The sequence below is a fragment of the Phoenix dactylifera genome, chromosome 13, assembly GCF_009389715.1.
Source record: "Phoenix dactylifera cultivar Barhee BC4 chromosome 13, palm_55x_up_171113_PBpolish2nd_filt_p, whole genome shotgun sequence".
Taxonomy (NCBI): domain Eukaryota; kingdom Viridiplantae; phylum Streptophyta; class Magnoliopsida; order Arecales; family Arecaceae; genus Phoenix; species Phoenix dactylifera.
This window is the reverse complement of record NC_052404.1, coordinates 8,162,959-8,185,685: the sequence shown is the minus strand read 5'-3', so window position 1 is coordinate 8,185,685 and position 22,727 is coordinate 8,162,959. Positions and strand designations below refer to the sequence as shown.

At 39.2% G+C, this 22,727-nt stretch overlaps 3 protein-coding genes across 4 annotated transcripts; 2 read left to right on the top strand and 1 right to left on the bottom strand.

Moving 5' to 3' along the window:
* Nucleotides 1–3,039: 3,039 nt before the first annotated feature.
* On the bottom strand, nucleotides 3,040–4,976 carry LOC103709717. Its single transcript, XM_008795201.2, has 2 exons — nucleotides 4,848–4,976; nucleotides 3,040–3,399 (listed from the first exon to the last, which is right to left on the bottom strand). The coding sequence occupies exons 1-2, from the start codon at nucleotides 4,974–4,976 to the stop codon at nucleotides 3,040–3,042; spliced, it is 489 nt and encodes a 162-aa protein (XP_008793423.2).
* Nucleotides 4,839–11,464, top strand: LOC103709688 (probable apyrase 1). Its single transcript, XM_008795150.4, has 9 exons — nucleotides 4,839–5,490; nucleotides 6,586–6,714; nucleotides 6,809–6,865; nucleotides 7,069–7,161; nucleotides 8,426–8,631; nucleotides 8,858–8,946; nucleotides 10,357–10,574; nucleotides 10,686–10,875; nucleotides 10,957–11,464. Exons 1-9 carry the CDS (start codon nucleotides 5,152–5,154, stop codon nucleotides 11,067–11,069), a joined length of 1,434 nt encoding a protein of 477 aa, XP_008793372.1. The 5' UTR covers nucleotides 4,839–5,151; the 3' UTR covers nucleotides 11,070–11,464.
* A 2,668-nt stretch (nucleotides 11,465–14,132) lies between these two features.
* On the top strand, nucleotides 14,133–20,612 carry LOC103709687 (rhamnogalacturonan I rhamnosyltransferase 1-like). Of its 2 annotated transcripts, XM_008795148.4 has the most exons (8): nucleotides 14,133–14,484; nucleotides 17,812–17,879; nucleotides 18,003–18,091; nucleotides 18,180–18,366; nucleotides 18,471–18,760; nucleotides 18,858–19,062; nucleotides 19,143–19,300; nucleotides 19,793–20,612. In XM_008795148.4, the coding sequence occupies exons 1-8, from the start codon at nucleotides 14,205–14,207 to the stop codon at nucleotides 20,052–20,054; spliced, it is 1,539 nt and encodes a 512-aa protein (XP_008793370.2). In that variant the 5' UTR covers nucleotides 14,133–14,204; the 3' UTR covers nucleotides 20,055–20,612. The 2 variants fall into 2 exon arrangements, with proteins under 2 accessions (XP_008793370.2, XP_038988865.1); XM_039132937.1 differs by lacking the exon at nucleotides 14,133–14,484 and having other exon boundaries at nucleotides 15,481–17,879.
* The last annotated feature ends 2,115 nt before the right edge of the window (nucleotides 20,613–22,727 follow it).

Here is a 22,727-nt window from a genome sequence, read left to right as displayed (position 1 = left end):
GCATAATAAAAAGATCTTATTTCAACCTAAATCCACAGTATCACACTAGCAAGAGCCAATGTTGTAGCACATCAACATCTACTTGATACCATAGCATAACAGTTTTCACCCCTCTTGTGTTGGTGATATAGCAGGTTCTAAGTGCTATATGTATGTGTATATAGTTATGCATACAAACATAGGTATGTAGGAGCAATTAAGTGTCATCCTTGGGCTTTGAGTATGATTGTTGCACTTCCTATTATGCTACTTCAATGTATCACTAGTGCGTGTTTTTTTCATTTGGTTGAGCAACCATTTAACTACTACAAACAAATGGTTGAGCAACCATTTGCAATATCTTAGGTTCCATTCCAGTAATGTGATAGGCCAACAATTTTTTATCTTTTTTCTCCTTCTTTGAATTGGTTAGCAGAAACCAATAGATGATATATGAAAAATAATTTTATTATTTTTTTATTTCTTTTCACTCATTGGAACCTTATTTTTTATTTCTATGGAAAAGTATTTTGAAGAAAAATCGATATTTGCAAATAAAAAATATATAGTAAGACATTTGCCAAGTCTTATGATACGTTAGTTGTTTTTGATGTGGTTAAATAAGCACCGGCATGGTGTTTTAGGAATGATTTTGGGCCTACTTAGCAAAAAAAAAAAAAAAAAAAAAAAAAGCACCGGCATGGTGTTTTAGGAATGATTTTGGGCCTACTAACGCTCACCATTCTTTATTTATTGCACCAACTCTTAATACTTTTTAAGTTCCCGAACTAGAGAGATAATCGGGTCGGATCAAGTCAAATATAGATCGGATCAAGCCAAATATAGGTCACATCAAGTTGGATATGAGTTAGATTGAAATTCTATCAACCTAAACTAACCTATTTATTGATGGTCCAAAATCCGGAGTTCAACCTTACATTTTTATTAAACAGATAAATTGACTTGGGTTGCATAACCTATTTAATAAGGTTTAATCAAGTTAAGCTAGTTTTATACAAGTTAAATGGATTTTAAATGGGTTGAGTAGAACTTAAACGAATGAAATAGACAAGTTTTGAAACAATCTAATTATTAAACTGGTCAAAATGGATTAAGTACATCGAAATCTAAATTTTATCTATTAAATGAGAAGACCGAATGCTCCCCGCTCGGACACATGGGATGGAAGGGTTTATTGGTCTGTTGATAGCCTCGGTGGTGCTGGATGTGACATGCTCACACGGAGGTTCGGGTCGAGAGCCCAGAAGGGTAACCGAGTCGAGCCACGGATAGGGAGAGTATGAGCAAAAATGGCCGGCATGTCCAACACACGGTCAGTTCTGTCCGCATCAAACATTCTCCTGGCAGGTTAAGGGCCTAGTAGGGACTGCTACACAGGGATGGATTTGTCTTTTTTTTTTTATAGCAAAAAAAAAAGAGACAGGAATTTATATTTTTAAATTAGAAAATCGAGAATTACCAGTTATGAGGAATGCTCGCATCAATTGTGGTATATAAAATTTGTACATCTTTTCTGAAAATGTAACATCACAAATTCTTCTCCAGATGGCGTCTCGTGAGCTGCACCCGAAGGCGATCATGGAAGTAACTCCAATATAAACATTGACGGCTTTGGGCAGTCAAACCGTCATTCGCGCGAGTGCGGTTGATGTCCATCGCGTGATATGGAAAGCAGGTCCGCAGGCCCACCCCGCAATTGACACGACAATCCACGAGTCTTGACAATGTTTCCGCATGCATGTGATGGTGAGCTTCCCTCATGACCTGCCGTGTCCTGCACTTAGTGCTGATCATGACCCAGATCTTAAATTTAAATTTTATTTATTTTTGACTAGGCTTCCGGCCAAATTTATATAAACTTTATGGGAAAGCCTGACCCATGATAGGCTTAATGCCCATGGTTAAAACATGTCTCATAGGGCTCGTTTGGTTTGCGAAAAAAAAAGAAAAAAAAAATGATCAACGAAAAAGTAATAAGATGCCTCTTATTTAATTCGACTTTACAAAAAAGAGAGACGAAAAAATTGTATTCTTATGGAAATATGATTCTCACGTTTCTATGGGTCGGAAATCATTCCATTTTTATTTTTTTCCAAAAAACACTTCAGCATTAAAGAGGTATTAAAGATCTAATTTTTATTAAGGATATAATAAAAATTATACAAAATTTTTTCAGAAAAATGAATGATCCATCAAATATAAGCATTCTGAAAATCTGTTATTTTTTCATTGTCAACAAATATTCTAAAAATACTTTTTCAAATATTTTCTTTGCATGTTTCTGTAAAAAAAAAATTTTCTGTGAACCAAGCGAGCTCTAGTTTCTAGTTTAGCTAATTCAGATGGTATCATCGAGGAGGGTCTTTCCAACGCAACCAAACCATTACCGTAAGCCAGCCTAAGCAACCTAACTGCACTTGACGTAGCATGGTATTGTATGCGTTGAATCCGATGTTATTCTATTTATGGCGTTTGCAACGGTACAAAAAGTCTTTTTTAAGTCCTTTTACAGTTAGCTTTTCTCTGGCGTGGTTGGTGCGGTAAATACTTCGAGCACCAACGGTGCTTTAGAATTGAAAATGGTGGCTGGTGTGGTAAATGTCTCGAAGTTGAGGGACTTTTGTGAAAGTATCTTCTCCCTTCTCAGCCTCAATCCCTGCTGCCGGTATCGTAGAAAGCCGCCGACGAAGGTAGTGAGCTCTCTCCTCTGCCATCTCCAGGCGATGGACCACCTCCTTTCTTGCGTGATCCCTAGAGCCTTTTATATAGGCTCAGGCTCATCAAAAGAAGAAGATTCCCCTCCCGCGAATTAATGACGTATCTTTTTGTGCTCCTTTGATTGTTCGGCTTATTGCATCTTGGCCGTTCATGCTTCCTTCCTTCTTCGAAGGGCCTTTTCATGCTTGCTCTTGCGCAGGATGCATGACACTTGTCGTGGTTTGCTTTCTTTGAAAATTTTTTTATGTTTGTTCCCCTACTTGTGCACGGATGCTTACGGTTTGGCCATCGACTAATTTAGTTTTCAAAATTTTAAAATATTTAATTTAATTCAACAATAAGATCCAGCCGTGGAGCCCCCATGATGACCAGCTCCTCCTCAAGGGCGGCACCGCCGGCCTCGGTGCGGGCCTTCTCCTGGTCGATCTCGCGCTGGCGCTCCTGGGACATGAGGCCGAGCTTCTCGCGCTTGGCCTCATGGGCACATTCCTTAGTAGCTGTGAGGTGGCGGAGCGAGGTAGAGGCGTTGAGGCAGGAGTTGACGATGCGGTGGAAGTACTTGTTGGTCTTGTTCCGGGCGCATTCGCCGCCGCGGGAAGCGGATGGGTTGCCACCATCAGGCTTCTTCTTGTCGAGGGTGGAGCGCTTCAGAGGCTGGCTGGAGCCTTGCCCTTGGCGATGCTACTCATAAGAGAGCGCTAGAGGACGGGATCAGGGTTTTGGGCATCACCGCCTCTCCTTCCTCCTAAATCCTAATCTCCCCGCGCCACGTCTCCTGCACCCTTGCCCCCCTCCGTTCCCTCTCCCTCCTCGAGAAGATCCTCATCTCGCTTGCCTCCTCCTCAGCCACTTGCACTCCCTCTTCTCTCCCTCTCCACCGCCGCCGCCCGCCGTGAGGGTTTCAAGGAAAAAATATTAAAATATTCGTTTTTGAAAAAATAATTTTAAAAAGAGTCTATGAAGAAAAAAAAAGTTGAGTTAGCTTTCTTGATTTGGTTCAGCCAAATCAGAATAAAAATAAATAATATTTTCAAAAAAGAAAAAGAAAAAGTGAGAAAGCCGGTGCGGTAAACTTGCCGCTAACCTATTAAGAAGAAAATACCCCAAACATCCCAATATATTAAACGGGTTAGATATTTCCTATTTTTTTTATAAAATATTATAAAATAGGATCATGGGGTTTCATGCAATATCAAGCCGTAATTACATATAGAGATGTGCAGAGACATAATTTTCGAACCTCATGTTTGGTGAGCATCATAGGTGTTTATCAATGTATGATAAAGGGCTAGCACCGTATCCAAACATTAAATAATCTGATAACCATTCAACCAAGCCCACTTCTTCTTAATTTATGCTTGCCAAATTTGATGATTTCAACTATCGAGGGTTTAGGCCACTTGTGTATACAAAAGAATATCAATGATACCGTAGCTAGCTGAACTATTAAAACCATCCACATATCACTTAGTTATGCATACACACACGTACATAGACACACACACACACACACACACACATAAAAGTATATATATATAAGTACACATGAACGAATCACTATGACAATTCTTTCCGTCCTACATTGTTGAAGCACCTACCCAATGCCCTTGGTCCTAATTCCTGAACGCGTTTGACCACACAGAATATCTTCCAGCGAACGGGTCCCTTTTACCCCTTCAAATTTGGAACTCAACCAATATGTAAAAGATAAACAAACTACACCCTACACCCATCTTCAAATTTGACCCGGAAAAAACCTCATCTCACAATCTCCATGGACCCCATTTCCCTGCACACCCACGTCCCACTCCTCTGACACATGTCCCCGGTTCCCTCTGCCTGCCAGTTGCGTTCCGGCCGCGTCACTTCCGTAAAAGGTCGTGCTGAAAGAGTATACAGAACGGTAACACGAGGGAGACAGCCAAATAATGAAAATCACAGAATTCCTCATTCCACCTGATTTTAAGCACCCCATTTCTATTTAACCCCTATACCACTCCATGACCCAACCATCTGTACCAAACACCGCCTAGTCCTTTTCCTTGGTCGATAATTTGTGTACCATGCCGTTATAAATAAAATAATATTAATTCATAAATAACAGCTCGTGGGCTGTTAGTTTCATTCACCTCCGCTCCCCCTTTCTCGTCTTCTTTTACTCCCTTCCTTTGTTGCGACCGGCGAAGCCCCTGCTCCGTCGCAAAAGCAGCACCAGAGAGCTTGGTTGCCAAAAGTGGGATAAAGATCTCTCGTCGCATCCCGTCGGTGCTCGGATCCCGTCCACCGCCTCGATCCCACTTCTTATATTAGAAGCTGGAGACCGTCCAGGAAACGCCGCAGCCCTTGAAGCCGCCCCCGAGCAACGGGCAGATCCGGTACCGCTCGCCGTCCGCCGCCGAGCTGATCCCGGCGCCCGCTGACGCCGACGCGAAGATGAAGCAGCGGGCGGCCGCGCCCCGGCAGGAGCCCCTCGCCGACAAGATCCACCGCTACCGCGGCGTCATCCTCGTCGTCTCCGTCCCCCTCCTTCTCGTCTCCTTCGTCCTCTTCCTCATGCCCCGCGCCCCCTCCGCCCCGCTCCTCTCCGCCGCCGCCAACGCTGGCCGCAAGACCGTCCCCGGCGGTGGCAGCGGCGCAGCGGCGGACGCGGGATCCAAGAGCTACGCGGTCATCTTCGATGCCGGGAGTTCTGGGAGTAGGGTTCATGTCTACTGCTTCGATGAGAACTTGGATCTGCTTCACATCGGGAAGGAGATCGAGCTCTTCAGACGGGTATGGATCGAGCAGGGTTCCTTCTTCTTTTAGATGATTTCTTTATTTAGGGTTGGAATTCGAGTAATGTATGTAACATTTAGCATATTTTAACACTTCTGAGATGGATTCTACTTCTTAGTTTTAACAAACAGCTTAAAAAGATTACATTGTGTATCCTATACATTTGGAATTAGAAATTGGTCTCTGATAAGATGATAATTGCTGAACTGGCTACTGACAATATAGATGTGACTAAATTTCCGTAAATTACTTTGTCAATGAAGTTAGAATTTGGGTAGAAGAGAAACCAGTTGGGAAATGTGATGATAACAGATCTGCTGTGATGTCTTTGTGGCATCACGAATGCTGTTCTTTGGAGTGTGATGTTGCATGAAATGTTTGCGGTGCCATGTGTCATTACAGTTCTAGCAGCAAACTCTGTTTCATATGCCGTCATAACTGATGATTGATGATCACTGGTACTAAGTTTTGCAGCTGTTATTGCTGAGCAAAAGTTGTTCTATTCACTACCATGCATCTGTGGAATTGAAGTTTGACTGATTGATTGAATCATGAAACTCATATTTTTGCCAACTGATATACCATGATTTACTGTAGGCCTTGTGTACGAGGCAATATGAAAACCCTTGATGATTAGCAAAATTTTTCATGAAAAACGGCAGAAAACAATTAACTTTTTAGGCAGTAAATATTAATGGAAGTTTCCCATTTTCCATGTGACTCATCACATTGCATATACAAGTAGGAACTATGATGTTGAACAAAATGTTAGCTAGCCTTGTGATATATAATAGGTTCCACTAGTAACCATCATAATAAAGCAAATGTTTTAAGTTACTCCACAACTTTGTACAGAAGTATCAAAACTCAATATCAGACACAACTCGTTGGTGAGTTTAAGAATAGGGATGACGTAAATTTTGGCTAGAAATTCTGCACAATAAAATTTCTTATTTCTTGCTCGGAAGATCAGGACTTGTACTGCCTGTTTTCATCTGTCATGCCCTCTAGCAAGCAATTTAAATGATTGGGTTAGGAAATTCATCATAGAGCTTATTGTTTGGTATCATACTTTTTGTCCTTTATGTGCAGATAGGAACAGGCTTGAGCTCCTATGCTAAAGATCCTCAGGAGGCTGCAAATTCACTAATTCCTCTTTTGGAGGAAGCTGAAAGTGTGGTTCCAGTAGAATTGCGATGGAAAACACCTGTCAGAGTTGGGGTAAATCATAATCTCTTGGACAATAAGATCACATGGTGTTTGCAGTTTGAAGTCGATCACATCTATGGTCATTCACATGTTGATGCCTATGCAGGCCACTGCAGGATTGAGAGCTCTGGGGGCTGAAACATCTGAAAAAATTTTGCAAGCGGTAATAATCCCTCAATATTCATCAGAAAAAAAGTTATGCTTATTTTAAGCTGGAAAGAACAATACTTTCCTTCGTTTTAGTTTCTAAGATTAAATGAATTTTAAATCCACAATTACAACTTTGTCCTTGCAAGCGATAGTCTGACTCTTGCTTTAGCACAACTATTCCATTATTTCCTTTGATCTGAACATGCAGTTTTGCAGGTCAGGGATCTTCTTAAAGACAAGAGCTCACTTAAATTTCAGCCAGATTGGGTGTCTGTTCTTGATGGAAGTCAAGAAGGCGCTTTTCAATGGGTATATCATTCAAACTTGTTTATGCTATATATTTAACATTTTACTTTGAAAATTTTATTTAGTTCCTCGCAATATTGTGATTATTTCCAACATTGAACCAAACTATTATTCATCTAGGAGAAAGCATTAGTTATAAAAGGAAACATAGTGATCTAGACAATAGGCATCACGAGTCTTAAGTGTCCTTATGCCGAACATTGTTGTTATCGATTCATATGTGCAACTTCCTAACGATACTTCAAGAAGCCTGATTTATTTGGCTCATTTCTCCTTTTTATTGTGGTGATGCCTTTTTTTATTTGGCCACATCTAATCAGACGTGCATTACTTACCAATTTAAATTTGATTTCACAAATGGCCAAGACAATCATCAATTTGACTATTTCTAATTAAACTAGCTAACTTGCATTGGATTCACAAATTGGAACTTGAGATCAAGAGAGAAAGCATTGAAAGAATGCTCAAGCCTTTCGCCTCAAGATCATGATGGACAACCACAACAATCGTTGTCCCATGAATCTGGGGCTTGGCGAGCTTAACTCTACACATGTAATCTCTGCTAGAAAATTGAGCATCATTTTACAATCAGGTGTCAGTTTTGATGTCACCGACTCGCAAATTATGCCAATATACTTAGTCATATTGCTGCAAAGGATGGCCTACCCAAAGATGGGGGAGGGGGAGGAAGGGATGGAAGACATTTATTCTAGCCTGTTGGAAAGGGATAAGTTATTTTTTAACGAACTGATCTCAAGTACAAAGTGAATTTCATGTTTCTTTATGCTACTTGTCTTTGATGTTGTGATGTCGTGCATCCTTTTGGATCCTATTTCCATAGTCCATAAACCAACCAAATCTTGAAGCATGTGATAGCCGGAGTCTTCAACGACAGCCTTTTGCTTCTTTCTTGTATTCCAATTTGCACCTTCTTATTCGTCTTCCATTAACCTTGGAGAAAGAACACACTTATAGTTATGCAGCGATGGTTAATGGAAACTGAGATCTCCTCAAATAATGAAATATAAAGTGCATTCATTTTCTTGTTATATTGTGCATACTTGCTTTGTACTCAACTTTTTTTCATTTTTGAAAGATATTTGATTACCCGTGTTTAAGTTTTTTGAGATTAAGTTATTCTCCTACAAGAATATTGAGAAATAATATTCAGATTTGCAAATATTTATTGCTTTTGTTGTTTATGTCGATGCTTAACCTTTCTCTTCAATATTATTCTATTGCTAATAAGAAAATTTTTTATACATAGGTTACTATAAATTATCTGTTAGGACATTTGGGAAAGACATACTCAGACACTGTTGGAGTGGTTGATTTGGGAGGAGGGTCTGTTCAAATGGCTTATGCTATCTCCGAAAAGGATGCTGCAGAGGCTCCAAAAGTTACAGATGGAGAGGACTCGTATGTGAAGCAACTTTTTCTTAAAGGAACCAAATATTACCTATATGTTCACAGGTTTGACAGTTCCCCTGATCAACTATTAGAATTATTGCTTTCTAATGTCTGTTTTGAATGAGACTCTCTTGTAAAGTTAGGAGGGATAGAACTTAACGATCATCAGTCCGATTTAGAATTTGGGAATTCAAATTCTAGCTGTTTATTGCAGTCATTGACTTGGAAAGTGCTTCTAACATTTTTTAGTGGTCAAAATATACTCCTAACTGGGTTCTTTCCCTTTCAGCTACATGCATTATGGTCTATTGGCTGCTCGGGCAGAGATTTTGACAGCTGGAGATAATTACAGTAACTGCATTTTAAATGGTTATCGCGGTATTTTTTCCATAATACTTGCTACATTTAGCCTTCCTGATTTTTTATCAATGATTTTCTTATGCATTCTCTGGACCTAATGTATTTGAAAACTACTTTATTCTGCAATTTTCTTTTCACATAAAATCTGTTTTTAGGAAATTCATATTCTTCATGGTAAGAAAATTGTAAAGTAACCATCTGATTTGCATGTACAATTTGAACCTCTTAGTTTATTCTGGTCTAAATAAATAACATGTAGAGGTAATATTTTTCATGGTGGGTTTTGTTAATTATGCAAGGGATAGTTTATGCAAGAATTGACCATCAAAAATTTAGAATGCTATTATGCCTAAAGAACTTTTGTACCTCTAGAGGTGCTTTTTGACTTATTTTTTCTGGAGAAACAGATGCAGTGCCCCCACTGCTACTCAAACTCTTCTGCTAGCATTGTAAAAGGCAACAAATTAACTGCTTAGGCAAAATGATGGTTTTCATTAGAGGTTTCTTAGAGACATTTGTTAGCCAGCCAATGTACCCCATAATTCGCTTACAGCAATCATGGAGCATTTGTGTATTGTTATGTCACAGTCATTAAGATCCTTGAGGACTACCATTTAGATGATGCAACTCTAGAATGTCGTCACAAGTTTAGCATTTGGAAATTAAACAGCTACAAGTAAATATTCAAAATTCTAAGAAATGCAGAATTTTCCCAGAAGTTTGGAAATAACTTGGATAAATAAAAATCAGAAAACTTATCATAGATAAAGAATGTAAATTATTAATATGTTTACTTATTTATTCATGTGAGACAAGTGTTAGAGAGATAAGAACAGCAAAAAAAATAGTTAAAAGATCATCACCAACAAAACATTTGTTATTAATGCGTAATTTATTAAGGTTTTTAAATCGATTACAAAAAATTCATGTGCATCTCATAAAATCTGAGAATGCATCATGAATGTATGAAAAATTCTTGATTTATTCATTCATGGGGAATAATTCAGAGCACCATCTACCCAAAGAAAAATAATCTGGAACAATTCAAGAAATTTTCAGCATGGCGAATTCTATTGTTACTATGCTCTGGAAGATTAATATAGTACGGATGACAGATCAAAATTTATACTTTTAGTATCCAGGCAGTGGATTTTATGTATAACTTTTGCTTGCAAAGTCTGTTTGAATGTTTTCCACACCTGAAAGGCTAAAATTTGCCAGAACCATGGTAACCAATAAAGATTTCTAGTACTTTAAGCTGCTATAATGGAACGTCATGGTGGCAGCATTGCAAGATCTTGCATAATTCCATTTTGTTTTCTTATTCTGATTACAGGAAAAGAATTCATGCTGTCTTTTTGTTACTGTTTGATATAATGTCTGAACCCTTCTTCAGATTCTCACTTATAGCTTTTTTCCTCTCCAAAGGGACATACAAATATGGCGACGAGGTACACAAAGCAATAGCTGCACCTTCAGGAGCTAGTCTTTCTAAGTGCAGAAATGAAGCAGTTAAAGCTCTCAAAGTTGATGGACGAGTATGTACACACATGAAGTGTACATTTGGTGGTGTATGGAATGGCGGTGGTGGAGATGGGCAGAGAAATCTATTTGTGGCATCCTTTTTCTTTGATAGGGCTGCTGAGGTGATACTTGACTGACAATATAGACATTTAATGTTTGGTCAAACATTATGCTATTTTTTGAGCTCTTGCCTTCCACTTTGGAGTACTAATTATGTATTAGTCTCTACATAGGCTGGTTTTGTCGATCCCAAGGTGCCAGTGGCGAAGGTTAGACCTTCAGACTTTGAGGAGGCTGCGAAGCGTGCTTGCAAATTGAATGTTGACGATGCCCGGACTACCTATTCACATGTTTCTGTGGAGAATCTCCCCTTTCTGTGCATGGATCTTGTTTACCAGTACACATTGCTTGTGGATGGGTTTGGTATGTCAATCGATCTTCCATCCGCAAAATTTCTCATAGTTTTGCAAATATGATTCTGATTCCTATATTTGTATCTGCCAGCCCTGGATCCGCATCAAGAGATCACGCTGGTGAAGAAGGTGCAGTATGGCAATGCCTTTGTCGAGGCAGCATGGCCACTGGGTAGTGCCATCGAAGTTGCATCATCTGCATAAAGGCAATCTGTACGGCGAGTGGGCCGTGCAACGGTTTCAGATTTTGGTGGTTCTAAGGCTCTGATTTTGCTGCTAAATAATGATGAGAAAACCCCGCCAGTATTGCCTTTTCGCACTGCTTCAAGGTTCACGCTATGCTGCAGTTCAGGGACCTGGAGCGATGGCTGTCACAGTTTTGCAGTATAATTGATTGATTTTCCATTTGTAACTAAGAAAGATGCATATTGACACTCATGTTCTTTGCTGACAGAACTCTTCGTATTTCTTGAGCAGCCCTGAGATGAGATTTGATGTTTTTTTTGAACCTTGTCACAGTCACATAATTATCAAAATTGATATTGGTTCGGATGGCTTTTGCCAACTATCTATCAAATTCCAATCGAAGTCTTGCAGGATGATTCTCTGGGATTATTAGAAAGAATGTACATGAAGATATCCAGCGGGCAAGACGAGCGAAGGTTCAATCTCTACATCAATCAACCAATGCGAAACGTATGGGCAAGCAACTTTTATGCCAAAATTTGTGCGACCCGGTCCCAAATTTTTGGGTTGTGAGCTGTGAGTCACTCGCCAGCTCTACTAATTCTCTCACGTAAGAAGAACAATCAAAGAAAGGTGAGCTGCTAAGAACCCAAGACAACTGCCTGCTTGAGATGGGAACTCTTTGGACGTGGGCTGGGGCTTGCACACACGAATCCAGTGCTCATCGGTAAGAAACATCCAACTTGTTTTTCCCTTTTTTTAAGAGCCAATGTTGCAGTGTCGCCATCATTTCATTAAATTAATTAAATGATACAGGTGGTGGAGGAGAATACCACAGAGAACCGCGCATTCAGACGAGGGTACAGAACTCAGACGTGGAACAACGCAGGGACACTCTCGGAAGAACGTATAGAGTAGAATGAGGGGTATAGGGTGGAAAGGAGGTGATTAGCTCCTCCTAAGATCGAGAAGGTAAAAAAAAAAAGAAGAAAAGGAGTAGAACAGCTCAAAACAAGGAGTCGCCAACAATCCAAGAGGCAACGACCAAAATCCGAGGCCATGGACAACAGGGTTAACTTCTGGATGCACTCCCATTAGAATGTGCCGTTTGCCTCACACCTGCTCCTGGAGAGCAACCAGATATCAAAACTTTAAACATATTAAGAATGGAAAATGACTATGGTTCTCAAGGCCCTAGAGATTTACAAATGATTGCTTATTGAACGGAGAATTTCCTTACTTCATTGGCGGTTCATGTCCAGACGGAATCGAAGGTTGAAAGAACTGCCAGGAGCATGTTTTAGTGGTAAATTCCAATGTATCTTCATAATGCTGTCGTAGAATCTCTTTCAGAGTATGACTAATGTTGTCAAAGAATCTTCTGTCAAAGTCAAGTCTTCAAATGCCGTAGCTGCAAACCAGCAATTCCCAAGCAAACAGCAGGGGATGACAGACTCACCAAACCCATTCTTGAGGCTGTGCTTTGATTTAGTCTCTGTGTTTCCGCCTCCCTTAACGTATACCGCCTGAGGAAAACCAGTGAAAAAGAGATGAAAGATTACGCTGGCGGAGGGCGGGGGAGACGGCACCGGCGGCGAGGTCCTCGACGAGGCATTTGATGGAGTGTGGGGTCGCCGGGAGGAGAGAGAAGCGTAGTGGTACTAGGAATGGAGAAAAAGGGTGGTCATGGACCTGAGGCGACCGATGGAAGCCAGTTTTGGGTTGGTGATACCAACCATTTCTTGTTCTAAATATAAAATGGTTGAATGTGTAAAGATTAATCCGAACATTCCAAAATATAAAATTATAATAGACAAGTCTTTGTTGCCTTAGCCCAGATAAGTCGGTACATTCCAAAATATAAACCAATACAAAATCAACAATCCAGTTAGGATTTTTTTTGTCTTTATCGTACAGTTTTAAATAAATTTAATTACTAAAATTTAGAAAACCAGCACCTCAGAGATAATTAAATGCTATATAATTGTTTTGGTCAAGCTTTTGGTATCTTGATTCTAGTATATCAATTTAGATTTTTGAATTAGTTAAACATAATTGGAAATCTTGAATCAGCCTATAACCAGGCACCAAGAGAAGATGACGGCATATATATATATATATATATATATATATATATATATATATATATATATATATATATATATATATATATATATATATATATATATATATTAAAAACCTTGAGCAACATTATTAGATTGTGATGACTCCTTTGTGTTTGTTGATGATGACTAGGTTTTTTTGACTCTCATTGGAGGTGAGCAAGAGAACTCATGACCTCATAGTTCTCTATATATACAAAATAGTTTGTAATATAGTATTTGAATGCACTATAGACCTTGCCCTCTTCCATGCCTGCCACTATCAACCATAGTGCACTACCCTCTTATCCTCTCAAAGTCCAACTTATATAAACTAGTAACGCTAAACTATTGTTAATAAATATAAAATTATATTTATGAGTATATCAAGAACACTGTTAGGAAAAGTACGTTAAAAAAAAATCTATTAAAATCCAAAATATACTTTTGTGCAAGATAATTTATTTTATATAAACTTGAAAATAAAAAATTAAAATATTCGAAAATTGAGCATTCAAAATGATTAATGATTACTTGGAGACTTTTATGCTTTTTCGACTAACAACGTAATTTGATTTTGATCTTAAAACTTAAACCTAAAAATACTACATAAAAGATTAGAACAATAAAATTATCAGACCTTATCCTATTGAATGGTTCCCTAAATCACAATCTGTATCTAAAAGGTCTATTAGTGTTTGAGTTGCTGCAACCATTGCTGTAATCTTAATCCTTGTTTTATTTTTTCTATTTTTTTTTCTTATCTCCACTTCTTTAATATACTCTTTTCATATATCTTACTGATCTTAATATTTTCTTATTTTACAGAAAATGAATTATTATAATAGAGACGAACCGAAGAAATCAAAACGTAACTACTACTCTCTCGTTTTAAGGTCGTTACACTATAATTTTCTTCATTTTTTTTATTCCTAAAAGCCTCTTCTTAATAATCCCTACTGTGTCTCCGTTTCAAAGGTCCTTTTTTTTTCTTCCTAACTTCGTAATTAGTAATGCAGCTGTAGGCTGGGATTCTGGAAGGGGACAGGGGATGTTGGACGACGCGACGTCGAGGATGGTCCTGCTGCCGGCCAGGGTCTCCGGCGGTGGCGGAGGGAGGCAGACAATGAGGATGAGGAGGTACATGCTATATGCGGGGACGTGCATCCTGTCATGGACGGTGCTCGTGCAGCTGACGTCAGTGTGGCAGCCCCGCCTCCCCAAGTCCTGGCCCACCGCCTACTTCGACCGCCGCGGCCGCCCCAACGCCACCAACTCCATCTTCGAACTCGCCCGCTCCCAGCCGTCGCCGCCGGCGGTCGTCCCCCGCAGTCAGTCGCATTCCGTCTCTCTCTCTCTCTCTCTCTCTCTCTTTCTTTCTCGGTTTGATCTGGACGCCTGTCTTCGTTCTTGGCTCCGTTCCTGATTTTCTTGACGGGCGGTGGACTAGAATTTTAGCCTTTAATGAAAAAGCCGCGAAAGTTTTGATTTTTAGATGAATGTGATGGTGAAGATGTTCGAATTAAAATAAAAACTGGGGTCTTTCTGTTTTGTTTTTTTGTTCTGATCTTGAATTTTAACGTTGATACTGGATCGATGGATTTAATTAATTGATCCTTCTACTTCTTTGTTGTTGGAGGACTGTTCGGCTTTCTGTTTTGAAGTGGTATTTGATGATGTTGCTGCTGGTTTGGTGTATGCCTTGGTTTCATGTAGTTAGGTCTCGTGTTTTCTAGATTTTAGGGATTTAATGATTTGATTGGACTAAGAGGGGATTGTTAGGGTTTTAGGGCTTGATGAGAATGAATACTGGAAGAGCTTATTAGGACACATAATAAATATGTTGTTTTGGAATTAGTGTGTGTACATGGTGTCCCCTGCCTTACTTTTGCATTTGGATCATAATTCATATATATGGTCTCTATCGTCTGTTATTCTCGTTGTTTTGGGGTCTGTTATTCTCGTTGTTTTGGGATCCCTTCATCTACTATAAGAGCCAATTGGTTGGACTTCAATGACAGAAATTGATAGAAATGGGTTAACTGAATCAGATGGGTGTTAATGGTGGAAGTAACGTCTTATTTGACCCATCCCTAACTTATAATATTTACAAGGCAAAGGATGACAATGCTTAAAAATATGATGAAGATTGGGGAGAATCATGTGCTGGTACCGGCCCCAGATTGGCTACTCAGCGATACGAGTCGGTACGGCCCGTGCCGTGCTGTGCCATGCCGGGCTTGTACCTACACAGTAGAGGAGGCGGGGGAGAGGGCGAACAAGAGAGAGAGAAGGGGGAGAGAGGGAGGGAGGTTGGCGGAGGTCGGCGACCCGAGCAGGAGGTGGAGGAAGGCTCTGCGGCTGGGTCCCCTATTTCGAACGAAAACAAGAGTCTGAACCTTTTTTTTATTTCGCGATAAGCGATTTTTAAGAATCGCGAAATAAAAAAAAGGGGCCGGACCCTTGTTTCGAACGAAGCAGGGGATCCGACCTGTTTCTTGACCACAGTGCCCGCAGGAGTGTTCTCCATGCGGCTCGCTGGCCTCCACCTCCCTCAGTCTTCCTTCCTTTCCCTCTCCCTCCATCGCTCACTCTTTCTTTTTCTCTTTCCTTCTCCTTCTCCTTCTCCGACAACAGGTTCCGTTTTTGTTGCTGGAACTATTCCTGTCCGCCGCCGGGATGGCTTGGTACAACCGGAACCGTACGGTTTGGGACGGTTCCACCGACCTTGATCACAGTTGCTATGCCATTTTCCAGATTTACAGAGAGAATTAACAATTGAACCAGAAGGTGGAAGTCATTTAGCGAATCAATATAGTCATCATTTTATTGCTATGCTGAAAGTATCTTTCAAAGTACCTGCATTTCCTGTGAGGGCATCATTTCCTCTTTTTTGGGACATGTGAAATAACATTGAGATTGCTGGCCCATTTTGTCATCATAAGAGGTTCAATATCCATGATGTTTTTACTAATGAAGATGGATAATTCACTGCCCAGAACAGTCAGACCTTGAAGGACAAGATTGAAGATATTAGGGAGAGAATACACTGTTGATATTTTAAGAATTGTGTCTGCATGGAATTTGAGTAAGTGAAGATTGGTATGTTTAAGTTATGGGTTCTTTAAGCAAGAGGGGCGTTACAAATTTTTGTTTGTCCGAGAATATAAAAAGGAGTATGATTTTTTTCACCATATTTCAAAATTTTGAAATTATTAATTTCCTCAGCCATCTTTTCTTCTTTTTTGGCGTGCAGGATCAAATAAGGCGGAACCTGTTTGTGGCTTGACAATCCCTTTTACTGACATGACCTTAGGACCTTTGTCATTGCTTATTTCTTGCTGTCCTGCATAAAGTAATCTGTATAGGTGATAGATTTTGAGAGATGGTTAAACAATTAGAAGAGTGGTTCACATGGATCATATTTTGTTGTTCTCATAGGCAAGAAATCAGTCCTATCCTAGATATTGTTATTATTGCCTTTTTGTCTTTTGCATCTTCAGATTTATGTGATTAAGGAGTCTACACCAGGGCTGTAGTTTGCAAAAACTCTTTAGTCTGCATGCATCAACAAGTTTTGTGCCTTAAAATAATGTATGGAGGATGCACGAAAAAGTTAGCCTTCCATTGGAGTGGTTTGTAATTACATGTAGCTTGCAATTTGCACGATTGTCTCCAGAATTGGCACGCAACAAGGTTGAATTAGACTGATCTTGTTTAGGCAATTCTAAGGTTTCACATTGTGGATCCTGGTAGAAGTTAGAAGCAAATTGCACATAGTGTTTTTACGTATCCATTTTCTTTAAAGGTCTACCAACTCAATACTTGGTTTCAAAGGCTATAGGAAGCACTCCAAATCTTAAGCAATACAAGGAGGCAATGAAAGCATTAATCATGCACTTTTTAAGATTGTAATCTGGTACATTACAATATCTTATGTATTGAGCTTTTGGAGTGCTCTATTTTCTCATGTGCTTAGTTTAGAAACCATTGTAGATATGCAAAATCTATAACCATTTAGGTTGGCACAAATGTTATCTCGATGTTGCTCGTGCATTATGTGCATCACCTACCAAAATGCAAATTTTGAACCTTCTTTCATTATATTAGCTAAACTATTTATTAGGTTTACAATATTAGCGTGCTTAAGAAAAATGAACATTTAGATGATAGTGTTAACTCATTGCAGAATTTGTTTGGTGAAGATCTGTTAAATGCTGGTAAAGTATGGTTTGAGAAAGATGCAATAGGCAAGACTAGGAGGTCACTGGCACCTTTCTAGATAATGGTCTCTTGGTGATAATTGTTTCAATAGTTTTACTCTTGAGAGTTCAAATTTGTTCTTTATGAAGGTGCTTAATCAGCTGTATTGGTTGATCTTTTATCATTTTGATGTATTTAATTTGGAGCTGTTTCTTTTTAACAACCACGGGTAGTAATGTCTCTTAGAAGCTTTTTACTAGCTTTCATAAGGTTGATAAGGTTGTAAAAGAGCTGGAATTTTTAAGTTTGATCTACATTCAGCTGTCATCTGTTTATTATGCCTTCCTTTTTCAGCTTCCGTAAGATTCTTGTTGAATGTTTTCCTAAAATATCACTAGCATAATTTAGATTTACTTTATTACTTTCCCTGTAACTACCCCAACCATCTTCTCCAGGGGTTTACAAAAGCAATGGTTATCTTCTGGTGTCATGCAATGGTGGCTTGAATCAAATGCGAGCTGCGGTTTGTAAATTTTATCTTAATTAACTTCATTTGTTTTCCCAAGTCCTCCAGATCATGTGCAATTTGAAAACTTTGGTTGCTGCTGCTAATCCACTGTTCTTATAATAATTTGGGACCTTTCAGATCTGTGATATGGTCACTGTTGCACGCTATCTGAATCTAACCTTGGTAGTTCCTGAACTTGATAAAAAATCTTTCTGGGCTGATCCTAGGTATGAAGTTCACTTTTAGCTTTCAGGCTGAAGGTGTACTATTGTTCATGGAATGATTATTTCTGACCGTAGTCATTATGTTATGCAGTGACTTTAGGGATATATTTAATGTTAATCATTTCATACATTCCTTGAGAGATGAAGTAAAAATCATCCAAAAACTTCCAGCCAAATTTGGTAGAGAAATTCCAGACAAGTTCATTAAAACAATTCACAGGGAAATATTCTCTATGCCTCCGGTTAGCTGGGCTAGTGAGAAATACTACTTGAAGCAGGTCAGTCAAGGAATCCTTTTTCTTCTTATTACTACATGCAGTATTCCTCCTAGCTGATCTACATCAGGCATGAACTTTCTTGCAAAAATTTGTGTTGCTTGCAGATCTTGCCTGTTGCAAGGAAGCACAAAGTGATCCATTTTAGTAAAACTGATGCTCGTCTTGCAAACAATGGCCTTCCGGTTGAGCTCCAAAAGCTTCGTTGCCGTATTAATTATGAGGCATTAAAATTTACACCATGGATAGAGGCCTTAGGTCACAAGCTTATCTCAACACTTAGGAGAAGGGGGTTCTTCATTGTGCTTCATCTGCGATATGAGATGGATATGCTATCTTTTTCTGGTTGTACACATGGATGTTCTGACAAAGAAGCTGAGGAACTCACAAGGATGAGGTTTAATGTTTACTCTTTCCTCTGAGAGTGCTTCTTTGGGTTTGTGTTTCTCTCATCAACTATTGATGGTATTTGTCTTGCATTTTTGAACTTTTAGATATGCATATCCATGGTGGAAAGAGAAGGAAATAGTGTCCGAGCAGAAAAGACTAGAAGGTTTGTGCCCTCTTACCCCTGAGGAAATATCATTGGTCTTACAAGCATTAGGCTTCACAAGGGACACCCAAATATACATTGCCTCCGGGGAGATCTATGGTGGTGAGAGAAGGCTGGCTGCCCTGAGGGCTGCATATCCTAAAATGGTATGCTCATATTCTTATTTGTCTCCATATGATTTTTAAGATGTTGCTCTGATTACTGTCATTCACCTTTCCAATTACAGGCAAGGAAGGAGATGCTTCTTAGTCCTGATGAGTTGAGGCCTTTCCAGAATCACTCGACTCAGATGGCAGCACTAGATTATCTCGTTTCTGTTGCAAGTGATGTTTTTATCCCCAGTTATGATGGAAACATGGCAAAAGTTGTAGAGGGACACCGCAGGTTTGCCTCTTTCCAAATTTTTCTCTTTTTTTCTTTGCTTCTTTTCCTGGTTGTCTCTAAATCCCTCTAATTGAGAAGCTTCCATCCAAATAGATGTTGTAAAAATTTTTTACACCCCAGCTTGAGAAGTTTGGCACTGTCAAGATATTATTTGCTAAATTTGTTATTGTGGTTGGGTAATTTACATGACTAAAATGCCTGAGCTCATAAGAATTATAAATGTGTTTTATGTTCGTATGGTCGCTTTCCTCTTTATGTCTTTTTTTATCTGAACTATGTAGGTATGGAAAGCATTTAATTGTAGGCATTTAGGAACATATCGTAAGGTATGATTTTGTGCTGTAAAATTCTGTTTTGGCTACTGAATGACTTCCCAGGTTCAGGAACTCCTGAAAATTTTCTTTTGCTCTGTTCAGATCCCTTTGTTTTATACACTCACTTGAATTCAATGATTTAGCTTTTCATCAACTGATCTTTCTTTTGTCTGTATAGGTTTACTGGCTTCCGTAAGACTATTTTGTTGGATAGAAAAGAACTAGTAAAGCTTTTGGATCTCCTTGGTGATGGAAAACTATCATGGGATCAGTTCTCTAATGCTGTTCAAGAAGTACACAAAAATCGAATGGGCCGGCCAACAGTAAGGAAAGTCATTCCTGGACAGCCAAAGGAGGAGGACAATTTTTATGCCAATCCTCAAGAATGCCTTCCCCCCCTAAGGAGTCCAGGCACTGAATCAACGCACTCTGATATCTGAAGCTGTTGATGAGTAATTCTTGGCATCTTGCTGACTATGATATCCTCCTTTTGAGGTTATGCCAGCATATCTGTAGCATCCTTTGTACAGCTGACTTCTTTCTCCAACCCTGATTTTTTGAGTAAGAGATGGGTGATGAAATATGCAATGTACCGTGGGTTAGGAACACACATTGCTGTCATAATGGAGCTCAAACCATCAGCATAGAAGGTTGAAGGATCACGAGCTCAATTTGTTCACTTCATAGCTCTGTTCTAGCTGCATTCTCAACAACTGTTTTGTCATTCTTTCATAGCTCAGTTTTTTTTTTTGATTCTTCAGATTTTTTTTCTTCAATTTCATTGACAAAGGCTATAATAGCACACATGGTGGCCTCTAGGATTGTATCAGGACACTTCTGTAGCCTCTTGTCTTTTGTTACAAAATATTAGGAAGTTCAGTTTCTGAATGTTATCTTCAGTTGCAATTACAAACTCACTTCGGCTGGCTACTGCTCCTGTATTCATGTGATTCTGAAATGGGCAACATTAGGATCACGGCCTGAATTCATCATCTTCATCTCGGTCCCAGGATCTTAAAAGTGAAGTTATACATTGCTGTGGTTGTATTTTAGGGTTGTTTTCTTTCAGCTGCCACTCAAAACATTTGTTGGCATCAATTTTTTGCGAGTTGGGAGGGTGGTGATGAATCGTTTGGTTTTTCCCCCTCCTTCCTCCTTTCTTTTCATGTTTCTTGATTAAATTGACCTCTCAATTGCATTAGAATGCATGATTTTAAGCTCTATTTCACTATTCAATTCTGTAGAGGCTGTAAGAATGTTGAACAGCCATAAACCTAGAATAGACTCAGATCTGCAGCATTTTCTTAGGCAAGTATTTCTTTGTTAAGCAACGTATTTCTTTGTTAACCATGCCTCATGAAGAAGAAAATGGTGATTTAAAGAAAATAGACTGATGGTTGCTTAGTCTGAAGTCTTTGTTGATGTGAATGGGAGGAGTGGGAGCAAGCTTAAATGGCAGATGTGGGTGGGAACAAGCTTAAATGGCAGAAGAGTAGGAAATAAATTATTATGGTGGAAGATTTTTTTTCCGTAAATGTGAAAAATCTTTTTTAAGCCAATATGTTTTAAATCTTGGGGATAGCTGTCCTGTTCTCTTTACAGGGAAAGAAACAAAAGAAAGAGGGGGGAAAAAAAATGGAGGGATGGAGGGTAGCTACTAGGATGCGAGATCGATTGAATCAATCTCAAACTCATTGATATCAATTCAAAAATTGTACAGCTCTCCAACCAATTGCAGACATGAATAAAGGAGATGTATCTATTGCTTGAGCCAGACATGCAAGAGATGTATCAAGAGGATGCAACCTGATCTTTGCAGGCAAGTCTTAGACATAAACACCTTCAATTTATATTTTTGGATCGTCCATTCATCCACTATGAACCAACTGTCAACTTGATGCTGATTCTCTACTGATTAATGCTAGATTTTGGAACAGCAATTTTGCGAAAAAGAATACTGGCGGTGAACGGCCTTTTTCATCTGTTGGCTATACAGGCAGTCTAGAGTAGACTTGGAGGAAACTAGCATCTAGCATCAAAATTGATTTCATTCGTAGGATTCTTTCTCAGGGAACTTATAGCTTCTGTCCAGTGGCTCAGGAGTCATAACTTGGCTCTTTTCTCGGTTCTGTCCAGTCCAGTTCTAGTTTTTCCGAAGTTCAAAGCATGTGCGACTCAACTATGGATACTCTCAAAGTAAAAGAGCTTTTGCACTCCTCTTGTCTCTCTCTCTCTCTCTCTGAATGTATGCTTTCCAAATCTATCACCATTTCATAAGTCATGTTAATGATGGCAACTACTGCTTGATTTTAGCTTAAAAACCTTGTGTCCCACGCCCAACAGCCCTACATACTTGGATTGGAAAAGAGTGATTTTGTTTTGCTACGTTATTGATGTCTAATTATGAGTTCTAATTCATTGTTGATCGCGAGGACTGATGTTTAGCTTTCTTATCAGAGGCATTGTTTGTAGATGAAAAATTTATGTCATGCTAATACGATCTAAGCATCATGCAAGGTTCAGTGGAGTTCAAGATAAGATCGCACTTATCAGTAAAACATGTTTAAGCCTCTCCAAGTTTGAGTTAGATGCTTCTTGCTGGTAGTCATATTAAGGTTTAGGTTATATTCCTAAATTAGGTGCTTTGGTGTTTTCATGATGCAAAGCATGATATGCTATTAATTTGTTCCCATGTTGAAAACCTCTCCAATAAGTTTGCATTGTTAGAGACCTCACTAAGTCAGAGCACATTTTTTTCCCGTTTCAGCATGACAAAAGGTTATCAATTTAGCATTCTGTGACATTAAGATGCATGATATTGCTACCATCTTCCAAAAGGATGGAAGTTATCCTAGACTTCCTGAGTAGTTTAAGCTGGAGATGGGTGTAGAGAATTACTTGTCATGTATCGTCATGTATGCTACCATTTCTATCATGAGAATTACTCATCATGTATCATCAAAAGCAATATAAGCTTTCTAGGGCATGGTTTAACTTTTGGTGTTGAATGGTGTTTGCTTTGTGAATGCAATTGATACACGAGTCCTAGGGTTCACATGTGATCGAGATTTTTATAGTTTCATTAGATTTTTGCCTTCTTTAACAAGGAACTT

What these genes read in the sequence shown, in the direction of transcription:
- LOC103709717 (XM_008795201.2), bottom strand. Translation starts at nt 4,976, where the DNA reads ATGCGACGAGAGATCTTTATCCCACTTTTGGCAACCAAGCTCTCTGGT. An exon ending in ACGAGAAAGGGGGAGCGGAG is followed by an intron (nt 3,400 to 4,847) that starts GTGAATGAAACT and finishes TCTTATGAGTAG; the next exon opens with CATCGCCAAGGGCAAGGCTC.
- LOC103709688 (XM_008795150.4), top strand. Translation starts at nt 5,152, where the DNA reads ATGAAGCAGCGGGCGGCCGCGCCCCGGCAGGAGCCCCTCGCCGACAAG. An exon ending in TATTACCTATATGTTCACAG is followed by an intron (nt 8,632 to 8,857) that starts GTTTGACAGTTC and finishes TTTCCCTTTCAG; the next exon opens with CTACATGCATTATGGTCTAT. An exon ending in CATTTTAAATGGTTATCGCG is followed by an intron (nt 8,947 to 10,356) that starts GTATTTTTTCCA and finishes TCCTCTCCAAAG; the next exon opens with GGACATACAAATATGGCGAC.
- LOC103709687 (XM_008795148.4), top strand. Translation starts at nt 14,205, where the DNA reads ATGTTGGACGACGCGACGTCGAGGATGGTCCTGCTGCCGGCCAGGGTC. An exon ending in TGAATCAAATGCGAGCTGCG is followed by an intron (nt 17,880 to 18,002) that starts GTTTGTAAATTT and finishes GGGACCTTTCAG; the next exon opens with ATCTGTGATATGGTCACTGT. An exon ending in AGAAATACTACTTGAAGCAG is followed by an intron (nt 18,367 to 18,470) that starts GTCAGTCAAGGA and finishes TGTTGCTTGCAG; the next exon opens with ATCTTGCCTGTTGCAAGGAA.